This window comes from Scophthalmus maximus, chromosome 8 (genome assembly GCF_022379125.1).
Source record: "Scophthalmus maximus strain ysfricsl-2021 chromosome 8, ASM2237912v1, whole genome shotgun sequence".
Taxonomy (NCBI): Eukaryota; Metazoa; Chordata; class Actinopteri; order Pleuronectiformes; family Scophthalmidae; genus Scophthalmus; species Scophthalmus maximus.
In genome coordinates this window covers 13,431,753-13,446,593 of record NC_061522.1, presented here as the reverse complement: position 1 = coordinate 13,446,593, position 14,841 = coordinate 13,431,753, and the positions used below count along the sequence as shown (strand labels likewise).

Below are 14,841 nucleotides of genomic sequence, written 5' to 3'. Positions count from 1 at the left end.
CGGGAAGGCACAGATTCCATACTTGAGCATTTGTTCAAGTCGGAGACTGTATTTCCCGTTTGTAATAACGAGATATTAGGTGCCCGTGTGTTCACTGGAACTTTTGTATTTTGGTCATACTGGTAAAAAAAAAAAAAAGATATGTTCCTAATCTTGTCCCATAATGAACAGAAAGTCTTTGTGTCTTCTCATGTATTGTTCGGCAGATACGGTTGTTAGATCTCTCAGACTGACAGTACAGTCAACAGGCACAGTCGTTTTTAATTTTTGTAGTGTAGATGCAAGATGACATGCAAAACCTCCCAAGGAGGATCTCTGCAGTTGTCTTCAAATGTGTGCTAAAACTTTGATGGGTGCTCGTGGATCTCCCTCGCTCTCTTCCTCCCACCTCGCTACACCTCCCTCCCTCGCAGCCTCCCCCAAGCCTTCTGTAGCTCGGCAAGAGGAGAGGAACGGATGATGGGGAGAAATGCTCACCACAGAGTGCCCGTGTCAGAGTTCCTTTCTCAGACATGGGAACGCACCCACATGCTTGCAGACATACTAAAACACCCTCAGCACACAGAAACACACTCGGACACCCACACAGTCAAACACAGAGCCTGTGTAGATGGAAACAAACATGGACATACAAGCTGCCTGATATTCTTGGACTATATATAAACGACAAGCTGGAGGTGTTTGCATGATTTGCAAACGTGTGTATACTGTAAATTATGTGCGTGTGTGTCTTCATGTCTGCTCATGATTTTGCTTCTAAGGGCCTCGGGGCGTGTCTCTGAATACATTGTCCCTCCATTATGTGTCTGCCCTGGTCGGGGACCCTGAGTGCAGAGAGGACAACGTCTTACACGAACAGATTGAAGTCGATACATTTTGTGCATTGCCACGGGAGCGTGCACATCAATTATTTGATTTTTGCTATTTGTCCAGGGAATCATCCGTGAAATTTCATCAGCTGTGAAGGAAACTTGCACAACTGCAGATCTGCGAGTGGAGCGGAGCATGTAATGCAAGGAGTTTGAATTAGGTCACTCCCTCTCTCCCTTGTTCATCATCACTCTTCAGATTGTAATAAAGCTGAGTTATGTGAACCATGTCTCCAGCTCCCCTCCCTGTGGTATTAGACCAAGTGGATCCTCTGTCATTTTGCTGAAGAGGATAAACATGTTGCAGGAGGTTTTCTCAGTGGTTTGTCACTTCTGCCATCTGCCACTGAGACTTGTCCTGTTCAGTGCAATAGATTCTATATAAATAAATCATATTAGAAATAACTTGATAACATCACATTACTTAGATGAACATCATATCACTCCGATATGACAGCACAGTAACACATTATCTCCTTCAGAATCCTTGATAGTTTCCTCAAAAGAACCTCGTATTTAAGTCCAAGTTACAGAAAAAATAGATAGAAAGCTCTAAAACTATCGTTGTCGTTAGTTCAAGCTACAGTCTACACTACATTACATTCAAGTCTAACAGCAGTTCTAGTTCATCTCCTTTGGAGATTGTATGGACATTTGTCAGAATTGATACCTCCTTTAGAACTAGAATACCTCTGCCAAGGCTAACGCCCTATATCTCCATGTAAAAGAAAGGAAAAAATAAACCAAACCTGAATTCGCCGATTTATCCGTATCGACTCCAAAATGTAATGGGTTCTTCCTTGAGCCCCCCCCCCCCCCCCCCCCCCCAAAAAAAAAATAATTGAAATAAAGAAAAGCAAAAAGTAAAATGCTTTACCCACCATAGTTTAAACCTAAAAACACCTCTCCACCATCATGTTTTGATTCCTATCCTCTCGTTGGAGTTGTCTCATATTCAGTCAGCAGGCTTCTGACTGTTGAGACGAGTCTAGAGTCTGTAAAAGTCTCAACTTTGGAATTACAATAAAATACTGGGAAAATTTGAATGGAGTCACATCATGAAGAACTGCGTGATTCTCATTAGTTTCTATTATGAAAATGAACCCAAAAGTAAAACCAGTTCTCTCATGCTGATGCAGAGAAGCTTACTGTGCAGATGAAAATGCGTTGTTTTTTCTGTGTCGAGAATTGGACAAAGGAGCCAGAGTGCTGTTCAATAGGACATAAATGAATAATTAGTACTTGTGCATCTGTCTCATTTGTGCAGAATGACATAGCTTTTTTTTCTGATGTTTTCTATATTTATCACCCCCCTTCCCTCTCTTACTCTCAACCCCTCTCTCTCTCTCACACACAATCTATCATGAATATCCAATGTATCTTTGCTATTTAATTTTTTAACAGCAATGAAGGTTATATTTTATGCTTCATGACTTGCGCTTTGCATGCAGCTACAATTAAATGGCAGAGAATAGTTCTAACCCGAGTTATGCGGAGAGTCACACATGTATAATATGTATAATAATATACGTCCCTCTTCCCCTGCCTCTTCTTAGTGATGTCATTTCTCTCCTTCTTGCCTCCTCTTGTTCTCCCCCAATCTGCTCTTTTTCACCCCATAAGTGTCTCTCATCCCCCTCTCTCTCTCTCTCTCTCTCTCTCTCGTCCTTGTTCAGTTCTTCCTTTTTTCCTCCACACAGCGTTATTTTCTGTGATCTGTTTGGTTCTTTACCCTCCCACTGTGCATACTGACACCGCTGAAGGGATCTCTCTCCCTCATGCTGTATCTCTGTCATTGCTCTCTACCCCCCCCCATATCTGTCTTTCTCCCCATTTGTCTCCCTCCATCTCTATCTCTACTTCCCTCCCTCCCTCCCTCCCTCCCTCTCTCTCTTATTCTCTTCCCTCACTATCTCTCCTCGCACACTTGATTCATTTTACACATTACGGAAGCATCCATCATTTTGCTCTGTGAAGGAAAAAAATATCTCCTCTTTTTTTTTTCTTTTCTGCTTTTACCCGTGACGATATTTTCCCCTTCTTTCTCTCCCGCTGTCTCAACTCCTACACACTCCCGTGGATAAAAATCCTAAAGCTGGAACCAATATGTTTTATTTCCAGCTGGTCATCATGGCAGGGACCGTTCTTCTGGCGTACTACTTCGAGTACACGGACACGTTCCCCGTGCACATCCAGGGCTTCTTCTGTTTCGACAAAGCCTACTCCAAGCCCTACCTAGGACCAGAGGACAACAGCAAGGCGCCACCCGTCCTTGTCTACTCGCTTGTCACCGCCATCCCCACTGTGACGGTGAGTCTCTGTTTAACTTGTATTGAAAAGATAAAGAAAAGAAAAAAAGATACTTCCACAGGTGCTCATCACGGACACACTCGCTCGCACCTCACAGGAACAGACACGACCTACATGCATGCACGCACAATCACACACTCACACAGAGTTCCTCCTCATCTACACGTGGTGTTTGTGGAGTGAAAGAAGGGGGAGATGTGTAGGTGTGCATCCTCGTGGTCTCACTGCTCTGTTTTCGTGGATGCGTTCGCTGTCATAACCATGGCAACGAGCACTATATTTGTCCTCTACAGAGCAGTCCGAGGTAGCTACAGTGTTCAGAGAGTCTGTCCCTATTTCAAGGCTGCACGGCAGAAAAAACAGGGCACAACATCAGCTGTGAGCGGCTCCGCGTCTTTGTGCACAGTTTCATCATTTCCATCCAAAACTTACAAATGCATATTGATGCATCTTTAATAATTAAGCGTCGATACAGAATTGCATTGCAATTTGTAGGTCATGGATTCTCGGCAGTCTTTATTTTTGCCATTCATTGTAGTAACTCATACATTCTCACTGGCACTACTTCAGTAATTGTCGTCATTAGTGTGGAATATATCGACTTCCATCGCAGCGGCCACTTTCTTGTCGGTACAGTGGGATATTATTAATAATGAAATACAGCTTCACATCCTCATCATCGCTCCTCATCTCTGTGGCGGCCTGACTTGTCTTCCAGGGCTTGTCTCTTTCATGTCCTACAGTTAAGTGGCATCACTACATGGATGCCGCTGAGCTGCAAACACTCACACACACACACACACACACACACACACACACACACACACAAACGCAGGCACAGTTACAAGCAGTCCTGGGTCAGTTACTGTATAAACAGTACAACGGCATTCCCTCAATTCCCCTTTTTTTATTATTTTATCAAAGACAGTTTGTGCTTAAGAGATGCACAATGCAAAATGACCTTTTTTAAATCCGAACCACATATAAAAGATGCACAGGTGCAATTTGTATGTGTTCATTGTGTGTTAATGGATGAATGCTGCGGGCGTCAGGGTATGTGAGCTGTGCAGAGTGGGAAGCGAAGTGGCGTGATTTTGCCTGGAGTGCGAAGCGGCTTTTTTGAAAGTCAGAGCATCTGTGTTCTTTCTCTCTCCAAGATACTGCTTCATCCCACGAGCCTCTGTTCAGACAATGAAAACACAGATATTCATCTCACGTCTCTCCAAATTTTCCTCAGACTTTAAATCACAATTGAAAATAGACGAGTTTTTCGACTGACACCCAACTTATATCGACTCTGTGTGTGTGGATTGTGTCTGTGTGGGTGAGACGGATAAGAAATGATTTTTGAACATAAAAGAAGCTCCACAGGTTGCTCTAATTTTTTCCCCCAGACCCTTTTCTTTCCTGCTGTCTCCTTGTATAATGACATGACTGGTTCTTCGGTCATTTGATCACACAAGAGCAAGATTCATCTCCTGAAGAAGGTAGTGGAATACAGTCAAAAGGTCTGGCAGTGGCTAAGTGACTTTATTTTGAGTTGAACAACTATGATAGATTGTTGAAAATCTATCATAGTTAGAAAGTCTCTCCTCCTCTTCTCACTTTTTGGACTGGAGTTATTTTTTTTTCCTTCAACTTCTACCTGTTATTCCGTCAATCACTATATCATTTCCCATTGCTGAGTCTGCTGTTTCCTTCTGACTAGTCTCTGAACGCCTTCATCATGGCTTTGCCTCCCTCTTATCTCTTTCTGTCAGGCTTTTGTTTTTTAATCATCGCTCCTCTGTTTCCACTCTACTTCGCCTCCTTTCAACCTCCTTTCCCCAAAATGATTTGCTTCACTGTCCTTGTGTGTGTGTGTGTGTGTGTGTGTGTGTGTGTGTGTGTGTGTGTGTGTGTGTGTGTGTGTGTGTGTGTGTGTGCGTGTGCGTGTGTGTGTGTGTGTGTGTGTGTGCGTGTGTGTGTGCGCTTGGCAAAGAGAGCGGAAGTGAGAGGGTGAATGAAGTAGAGGCACTTGTGTGGTGCTTGGCAAAAATGCTGTAAGTTTCAGAGCATCAGTGAAGGTAAGTGTGTGGGTGGATGATGGCGCACATCTTTTCCTTTAACACCCCTGAAAACAGGTTCTGTGACTGCAAGTGGGAGTCAAAATGTGTGTGTGTGTGTGTGTGTGTGTGTGTATCATGGAGACCGTATGTGCATGCTGATTGCACACTACAATCACTCCCATCAGTAAACACAGTTAAACTGTGACCAAATGGTAATTCTAGGCTTAAAATGCATGTCTCCGAGTGTGAGCCATTACAGCACGTGGAGACTCAAACTGTGCCTCACCGACACTTGTAAGTACAAACAAGAGGATATGTGGCCGTGAATGATTTATATTTTGAATTCATTTCCCACCTTATTGTATGTGGGTCAGAAGCATAATGCCAAAACTTTGGCCCTGGAGAGCTTTGTTCTAATGCTGCTAAATATAAGCCTCTCAAACAGTCGACGGAAGGCAAACTGAAGGCGCTCTTTATGATGGGAGAGACAGTGAGAGTTGAAACATGACACAGCGAGAGAACGAGGGAAACACAAGAGATAGAGCTATCGGAGAGGAAAAAAGAAGAAACAAAAACCCAAGAAGAAGACCTAGAGCGGCTAAAGGACGGAGCTCGAGGCAGGGGGGGGGGGGGGGGGGGGGGGGGGGGGGGGGGGGGGCTGTCCGATGCCATTTGGTTTGCTGCTCGCTGATCCAAGTTCGTTTGCTGCTGTCCGTTAAACCTTGGGAAGAGCCTTCATGCATAATACAGTTCCATATGACAGAGGGATGGGGATTGAGGCAAACCATGGAGACAGACCATATAATCCAGTCAAGTCAGAGTTTATTAAGTGAGAGCTCTCGATGCACAATATACTGCATTGTGCTGTTGTTGCTCTCGTATCTTGAGAAACAGATGGTCGACGTGGTCAAAGCCAATTCATGGTTGGACATTTTAATAGTTAATTTGGTAAAGAGATGACGGTCAAAAGTCAGGGTTGAAGAGGAGTAAATGTAGGAGGCTAAGGTCAAAGGTCAGGATGACCTTAAGGTCAGGTTTTTCTTTTCCTCCACCTATAAATGGCCAAACATAGCTGACATTTGGAGATATTGCAAGAGCTGCTAATGGAGTTTGGGAGCAGAAAAAACATTTTTTACCTTGCAAAATATTATGTTGTTGATAAGAGTGGAGATGCTGCTTTGCCAAATTTTAACAATTACACGTACAAATCCAGGCGAAGAAGCAGAATTAAAAGATTCTCCCCTAACAACTGCTTCAGGCTGATCAGCAACAACATGTTTTGTTTTGAGACAGAATTTAAATAAATAACGCTTGTTCTGGGTGAGGCATTTTGGTAAACAATATTTTTCTTTAAAAAAAATAACTCAACTCACAAAATACAGAGAAAATGCCAAAGTATTACTACATTGAATAGCAGTCTAAATAGCAGGTTGCTTGTTGGTGTAATGACTACTGTACATGCGGGTCTGCCAGTGGTTGTGGTTAATTTCCTTTATGGTAAAACTGATAGTGAAACCGAAGTGGAAGGTTGTATTGCTTCTAATTCTGCAGAGCAGGGTTTTATATAATCCTCCACTCTGAACTCGGCAGTTCTCTCTGTTCCTTTCAAAGATCAACACACTTGCTATAAGTAAAAGGTTTGGATTCTCAAAGTAAAGTAAAGTTCACCGAATTCGAACTCCCCCTCCTTCCTCCCCTCTGCTGAGCGGGGGAATTTCATTGAAATACTTTTTTTTTTTTTTTAAATCTAAATTTAGCTGTTATAAAGGCTCTGTCACTTTGGATTTTTCCTCTTTCTCTAACCACAAGCCCACCTTCCCTGCTGTGGTTCAAATGAAGCAGTGTCATGCAATCCAATCTTCTTGATTGATTTCAGTTAATAAGATGGAAATGTCAAATCCACAGGTAGCCAGAGACAGGTTTTTTACTTTCTGTCTTAACACCTGGATGTCAACGTTTTTTCGTTTTTTCTCTACTCCTTGGAAAGGTATTTTAAGGTAGACGCATGATTCAGCTGGTGGTAGGCCGTGAGACCCTGCCACAGGTCCCCCTGTGTCAAGATGGCTCCCGTCATGCTCCGTGACTGGTCCATTCTTATGCTAATGTTTAGCAAATTATGTTGTTCAGAATATCAAGGCTTTTCCTGTTCTCTTTTCCATTTTTTTTCTCCTCAATTATATATATTTACTTTTTATGTTATTTAAATCAAATTTCATCTTTCCCAAGCCGATATCTTCTTCACACACACATACACACACACACACACGCATGCACCAACACACACACACATACACACCAACACATAAGCACACACACACACACACACACCAACGCACAAGCACACACACACACACACACACACACTCACACACACACATACACACACACACACACACCAACGCACAAGCACACACACACACACACACACACACACACACACACACACACACCAACGCACAAGCACACACACACACACACACAGTGTGGCTGAAGTAAGCATCTTTACCGTTGATTCGTACAATCATCTTTTCACATCTGACATTCTGGAGATGATTGCAATTGTCATCAGTCTTGTTTATTATTTTTTTTCACATGCAGGGGTTCATCCACACAAGCACAGATCCTTACACACTCATAACAGCCCCATGCCCGTATGCAAATTGGCCAGAAGTTTGCATATTGTTAAGCCCCAGGACAAACCTTCATGAATAATGGAGTCACAAATGACACATAAAATGGGATTGGGAAGAACCATTGAGAGGAAGAAAAGATGTAGGCGTTATCACGGTAAAACTTTTCCTTCTTTCTCTCATTGTCCGAAACAATGGACTGATTGGAGATCAGTTCCCATGTTAACTTCCTCTTCAGGAAGGATGTATGAGAGAGGAGAAAGACACACATTTAAAATCTATAAATGCAGTTCAACTTTTACATGTAGGTAAAGCCAAAGATCCAAATTTCCCCGAAAGATCTTTGCTTCAGGAGCATATATATATATATCTCTTGGGCTTCTGTAACTTATTCATTAAATATGCCTTTTGGATCTGGATTTGCTAGAATTATTCTTCCTTCATCCAATAGGTCTACAAAACCTGGTTTGATTTTCATTTGGATGTTACACCATGTTACACAAACGGTGTTTACTTATGAAAATAGGTAATTATGGGTTGAAAGTTCACCTAAACAAGCATGTTGCAGGTTAACCCGATGACTCGACCCTAATGTGGATTGGTGGGATTAAAACAAAACTTAGACCCATGGTGCTGTAGGCAGGGAAATGTCTTAACAGGCGGGCAAAGGACAGAAGGACACCAACTTGCCGCTAAGGACGAAGCACAATAGACAGACCGGCAGGTTTTAAGTTTCTCTTGTTTTCATGTCACATGGAGAGAAGTTGAGATTCTCGAATGAGACTCGCCATGATTGCTGGCATTACTGCAATATTATTATCCTTATTTTGAAAGCTAATTTGATACCTATTCTCACAAAAATACCCCATTGGATTTTGTAATCGGTTTAGTGGGTTACCATCACAATCCGTCTGTCTCTGGCCTATCCATGTCTCTTCTTCCTCTGTGTGTTCAAAAGAGAGAGGTAGAGAGAGGAAGGCTGACAGATGAGTGCGTCAGCAGCCGTGCTTATGAGACAGAGCCGTGGGGGGGGGGGACAGGGATAATGAGGGATAATCACAGCTTTATCCTGCCACTGCCAGTCACACTTGGATGAAAACAGCAACCCGTGTAGCCTCATGTCGATATGCCTGACCAGCTATCTGTTCCCACTGTGATGGCCTCTAAGACGTGCTCATCCCATGGATGAGAACCCTAAGCCAGCCATACACACTAACTCTGGTGGGTGCAAGATCTCGCCCCTCACTGATCCACCAATCCCTCTGTGTCTTCATAACGGGAAGTAGAAAAAGCTGACAGGGGGGCACGAAAAATATGAGGAGGTGAAGATAAAGAGTGATTGAGATGAGGAAACAGAAGGACAGAGAGGGAGAGACTTGAGGAAAAAAAGGAAGTTGGAAGAAGCGAAGAACAGGGTCAAACCTCGAATCACCTTTAAAACCTATTGGTATTTAAATGAGGACTGGGGAGAAAGAGAGAGTTAAAATATCTAGAAATATTTCTGATAGCCTTTCTCCTCCACAGAGAGCTGGAAAAGCTTCCCACCCTTTTACCAAACACAGACTAAAATCAGGGTGAGACAGAGAGGAGATGAGATGGATGAAGAGAGTGTGGGTGATGATGAAGCTGAAGCAGCTAAATTGTCATGGTTACCATTACCTGTGTGTAAATAGACTGTGTGCATGTGCGTGTGTGTGTGTGTGTGTTTGAAAGCAGAGCGCATGGATTGCAATATCAACAGATGTCATGTGATATTTGCAAAAGCTTTATGTAGACTCGTGAAGTTTTTTTCTGTTTCTTTCCACGACAAAGAGCCGCTCTCAGTATTCTAAAAGGTGGAGTGTAGAGGAAATCCACTGAAACACGCATCGCAGGTAAATAACACACACAGATTAGCCATCAAACACTGAACCGGGTGTGATCCACTGTATACCAGTCAATGGTGGGAATGCGTATCTTGAATTTAGTTTCATTACACATTATTAAAAAAACTGCACGGCTACATAACCGTGAATGTAAAAAACTCCCCCTCAAGCTTCAGTTGCTTTTTATATGTTTTTAACGTCAAACTGTAATTTAACGCTGCAACGCTCGCTCCTGTTCTGATTGCCGTTTTTATTTATAGACCGTGGTGTTTATTATGCTGTTCAAAGACGGTGAAAATGTCTGTGTTTCCATAGCTTCTTTACACAGAAACAATAACACACACACACACACGTAATGTTTGTGTGACACGCTCACAAATGCAAAAGAACAGTCACCATGTCACACTCGGTAGAAACTCAGAGTAAACCAATTATGACCCACTCAGCCTCCGGGGTTTCTGCATCGGTCTCTGACAAACACACGTGTGCTCTTCTCTGTACGCCGCTAGTGCAACAGATTCCCTTTCGACTTGTCTAAATAGTCAAAAGGTTGCACTTGAGAAACTCCAACGTTGCTCCCCTAACGGCCTCCACGGTAACAACATTTGTTTTCTCCTTCACAAAAACGTGCACTGACAAACAAAAGTTTGTGTCATCATTCAGTCATTCCTGTTTTTTTTCCGATTTTCTTTATTTTGTCATTTTCATCAACTCCTCCATTTTCTGTCTTTCTTCCCATTCTCCGCCCCCTTATTTTCTCTGTGTTTGTGTCTGTCTGCATCTTATTCATACCATCTCCTCTGAGATCTCTCTTCATCCCTCTGACTATAAGACTGAAAAATAAGCCCCCCAAAAAAACTTAGCTACTGCCTCCAGAACGCAATCAACATCTGCTCATAAATAACTGGCTGCCAACCCTGATATTCAACTTGTTCCACTGGATTCTAGTTGAGTATAAACCTGGAACCCTTTGGACTCACACAGCGCTGCATTTAGAAGTTAGGAAAACATATTTCTCTTCAAACTTTCACATCGCCTTGTCTTGCATGTTGATATTTTATAATCAAAATCAAAACGTCTTTAAACTTCCCATCTTGTTTCTCCACTAATTTTCAGGTCTTTCCATTCATTTGTCAACCTTCTTTGGTTATTTTGATATCCAACAGATATCAGATACAGAACACCAGCAATTTTTATTCAAAGTCATGCCTGTGGCTACCTGGTGAATATTAAGGCCAATATTCACTCTCGAGTAGCAATTTTCGGTGGGTTTCACATTTCACATAACATCTTTCACATTACACAAAGTCATTTGCGCCATTATTAAAATAAACGTATTGATTAGTGAAGCATTAAATATAGTGTGATAAAAATTTGTGTATGTCCTTGTCATGCCTGTAACAGATGTGAGTGTTTGTGTCCGACTGCACTCATTCAGCTTGTATCCTCCTGTCCAGGAAAATACTTACAACTGACACGTTTCTGTTTTAAAGGAGAAATAATAGGTATCCTATCTGTTATGTTTTTCATTGAGTTTTATCATGATTTAAAGTGCTCAGAAGCCATAAAACTTGATTTTTTTAGGTGCTATTCTAATATCAAATTAACCACATAACCCAAAAGAACATCTGTTTAATATCGACAAGCTTGCACTGGCATTTGGTAAAAGATCAAAATATTGTACTGTTCTTGTATTATTTACATTAATATTGATTGCTAGACCGAGACATCTGAAGTACAAGCTGCTGGAGAGAACCAAGGAAACTTCTGATCAAAGCCCTGTGCTCCCAATACATTTTAGATTTCTTTCTATTACAGACCTTTTATGGTGAAGTAAAGCAGCGGGAGGTAACCTTTCAGTGAGATCAGTATGAAAGGGGATTAATATTGACAGGAGATACTTTTCAATGCATGACTGAGGGAGAAATGTAGCATATAACAACTCAGTGGGAGCCCATCACCATCGAATGTCGATGTGAACACATTAGCTTGGGAGAGGATGAAAAGAGTAATTGAGCGAGTGGACATTGCGACTGTTTCCCCCGTGGAGATGTAGACTGAAATTTCCCACACAGCGTGGGGCAGGGAGAGAACATGGCAGAGGAGAAGTAAGAGGTCCTTTCAGTTGTCCGATATTGTTATCGGGAGCGTTGCGTTTGATACAAGTTGAGTGATGAACAGTGATGCTGTCACAGCAGAAATAATTCATTCATTTGAATGTAAAATCTTCCTCTCCACCAGCAGCTTCTATATAAGAATATATACTGTATATATTACCTCTGTTCCCACATGCCCCTCAGTCTCTCTGAAGTTGATTCCTTTGGCTTGATGTTGCCTTCAAGGAATCAGTTTTCTCATCTTTGTAAAAAAAACAAAATCTTTGAAAAAACAACAACACAGAAATAGACAATTTAAAAGCGTTTATGTTGTCAGACCCCCTTTCAGTATTTAATAGTGTTTACACCTCTGTATGTTGCCTGAAGAAAAAGTTTGTTGACATACCACTATAGACTTAAAATGATAGATGTTAATGATTAATAATGGCAGTGAAAATTATCCATAAAAATGTAAGTAATAATAAGGTTTGGATTACATGTGTTTCACCCTGAGCGTGCACACAGCCCCCCTGAAGGACATGTTCGTCTACTATTTTATGTTATTTGCGCAGAAAAAATACATTGCTGTAATGTGATTATTTTTTTTTCTTTCTATTTCTGCGTTGTTATTTTGTATTTTTGAATTGCTTCATGGGCTGGATGAAACTGTCTCGCAGGTTCCATAGACCCTGGACGTCGCAGGTTCCCTACCCCTGCATTAGGGTATGAGACGAGCAAGAGATTCATATTTGACTGACTGACTGTTGTATACTCATTTTTGTAGGAATTTCAACACACAACTCAAATGCGCCAGCATAATGAACACTGCTGCTGCCGCCGTCTGCTGTAACACTAACTTACATCCAATCTGATACGCATCCATATGGTGATTCTTATGGAATTCAGTTGTACCTTTGGTGGGAGTTTGGAGTTATTTAAATCATGGGCAGTGGGTGATGTGAATGTGAAACACCCTCGAGGTAAGAATGTGCTATATTTAATCCAGCTGTCTAATCTCTGGCACCCACCAGCTCTGCCAAAGTGCCTGCAGCAAGGCACTAAACCTCCACCAGCTCCAGCTCTGGGGAGAGTGAATTGCCGCTGACCCTACACCCAAACCTCCCTGCACACATAAATAAATCACAGTCAAATTGTGTGTACGCCTCGTGAGGATGATATTCAGGCAGGTCCATGAGAGAAGTGAGTGTCTTGTCTTACGTGACATTTTCTGAAGAACTCGAGGCGGATGTATTGCGACGGTTATGTACAATAATAAATTTCCTTTTTGAGATTTCTTTGGTAGTTTGCAGAGCTTTTGCATGTTTTAGTTTAATCTGTGTTTAAGCCAGCTCATCTCAGGGCCAACAAACAGAAGAAAACACTCATTCACTCTCACATTCACACTTATGGTCATTTTAGAGATTCTCAATAACTTGACCCCAATCTGCAATGTCTTTGGACTGTGAGAGGAAGCAAGAGCACCCGCAGACTCCACAAAGAAGGTGTGGTGAGGTGAACGTGCTAACCACCACACCACCGTGCCGCCCTCACGTGAGCAACAGGGTACACATTCTTTTTTTCTTTGGTGCTTTAGAGTTTAGAGTTTACGTCCAATGCACCAGCCCATAAGACTTTTTAAAGGGCAAAAAATGTTGTACGTGTTACTGAGAATTAATGCAAATGCTAGAAGGTGGGCATAACATTGCCATCACATCTGTTGCACCCCACATCTGTTGCTGACGTCTCAAAGAACGTAGAGCCTCTTTCCAGAACATACACGGTCATGTCTCCAAACATATGAGTTACAGTATCAGCGCTAGTGCAAACCTCAGCCTTCATCTGTCACACTCACACACAGTGAGCTTCAGTGCATTAGCAGCGTCCCCTGCTCCTGGCATCGGGGCCATGTATATTGTATGAGTCGGTAAGCCTACATCTATCCATTCTTCTGTCAGCAGGTGTCCACTGATCAGACTGGTATAGTATGCAAGTTGTGTAATGTTGTCCAGGATTGTGTTATGTGGTGTTTAGTCCATTTATCTCCAGTCAAGAGAGATCAATGTCCTGCTGATTTGGATTTGGTTTTTAAACTCTGAAAACTGCTTCCATAAAGTCTGCCAGGGGCCTGGGGCTCTTAAAGGTGCAAAGTATCACAACTTTAATGGAGGTTTGAATTAAAGTCTGATCAGGGTGGATTACAACATCAGATAATACATTTCAGATATTTCAAGGACGATGTGTTTAATTCATGATATCTGGCGGAAACCAACGTTCACTAATGAGGTTGTAAACCCTGCCTGATATCATTAATCAAACTAAGTATAGTCGTGGTTTTACGGATCTTCAGTTAAAGTTGTGCAGAAAGAATGAGAGACCGAGAGCTATGAAAGTAAATTGGAGGTCTTCGTGCTTAGCAAAGCAGCATAATCAGCTAAATGGTGAGGGAAACAATAACTTTATCTGCATGGTATCAAACTGACGGATTATCCAGTGAAGCTGATCAGCCCTTAACCCCTCAGTTTTATAGCTTTCTGTTTTTATCTGTCTTTCCCTGTCCCAGATTCTGATCGGAGAAGTGACCAGTTTCTTTGTGAAGACAGAGGGAGCTCAGGAGAAGACCATAGTGACCGCTGACTGCTGTTATTTCAACCCTCTCCTCCGCAGGATCGTACGCTTTCTGGGTCAGTCATAATCCTGAACTTCAGCTGTTCCTTAACTTTGACTCATAGAGCCTCTGTTCTCTGGGACCAGGGCTCATGAAGACTTACACCAGCACCCGCGTGGCATATTAGAACTGGGCAGAAAGAGTCTTATTTTTTGCTTTGTCTTCTGTGATCTTTTTCAGCAGCTCTTGTCTGTATTTATCAGGGTTATGAACCTTGGAAGTGATTGACTGAAGTTAAGAAGTAAATATGAGAGCACAGGCTGCGTCTGTTTGGCCTTTCACTCCCACACAGACAGCAGTCCGTTTACTAATTTAGTTTCCATCCAACTGCTCGTTTGTGACTCTCACAGCTCTTACT

General features: G+C 42.2%; 1 protein-coding gene across 2 annotated transcripts in view; it reads left to right on the top strand.

Annotated features, from left to right (window-relative positions):
• The window catches only part of LOC118313119 (phospholipid phosphatase-related protein type 5-like), a 34,569-nt gene that overhangs the window by 15,293 nt on the left and 4,435 nt on the right, over positions 1–14,841 (top strand). For both annotated transcript variants that reach the window (XM_035638389.2, XM_035638390.2), the window contains exons 3-4: positions 2,991–3,179; positions 14,379–14,499. In XM_035638389.2, the coding sequence (XP_035494282.1) occupies positions 2,991–3,179; positions 14,379–14,499 (310 nt within the window). The remainder of the gene's footprint in view (positions 1–2,990; positions 3,180–14,378; positions 14,500–14,841) is intronic.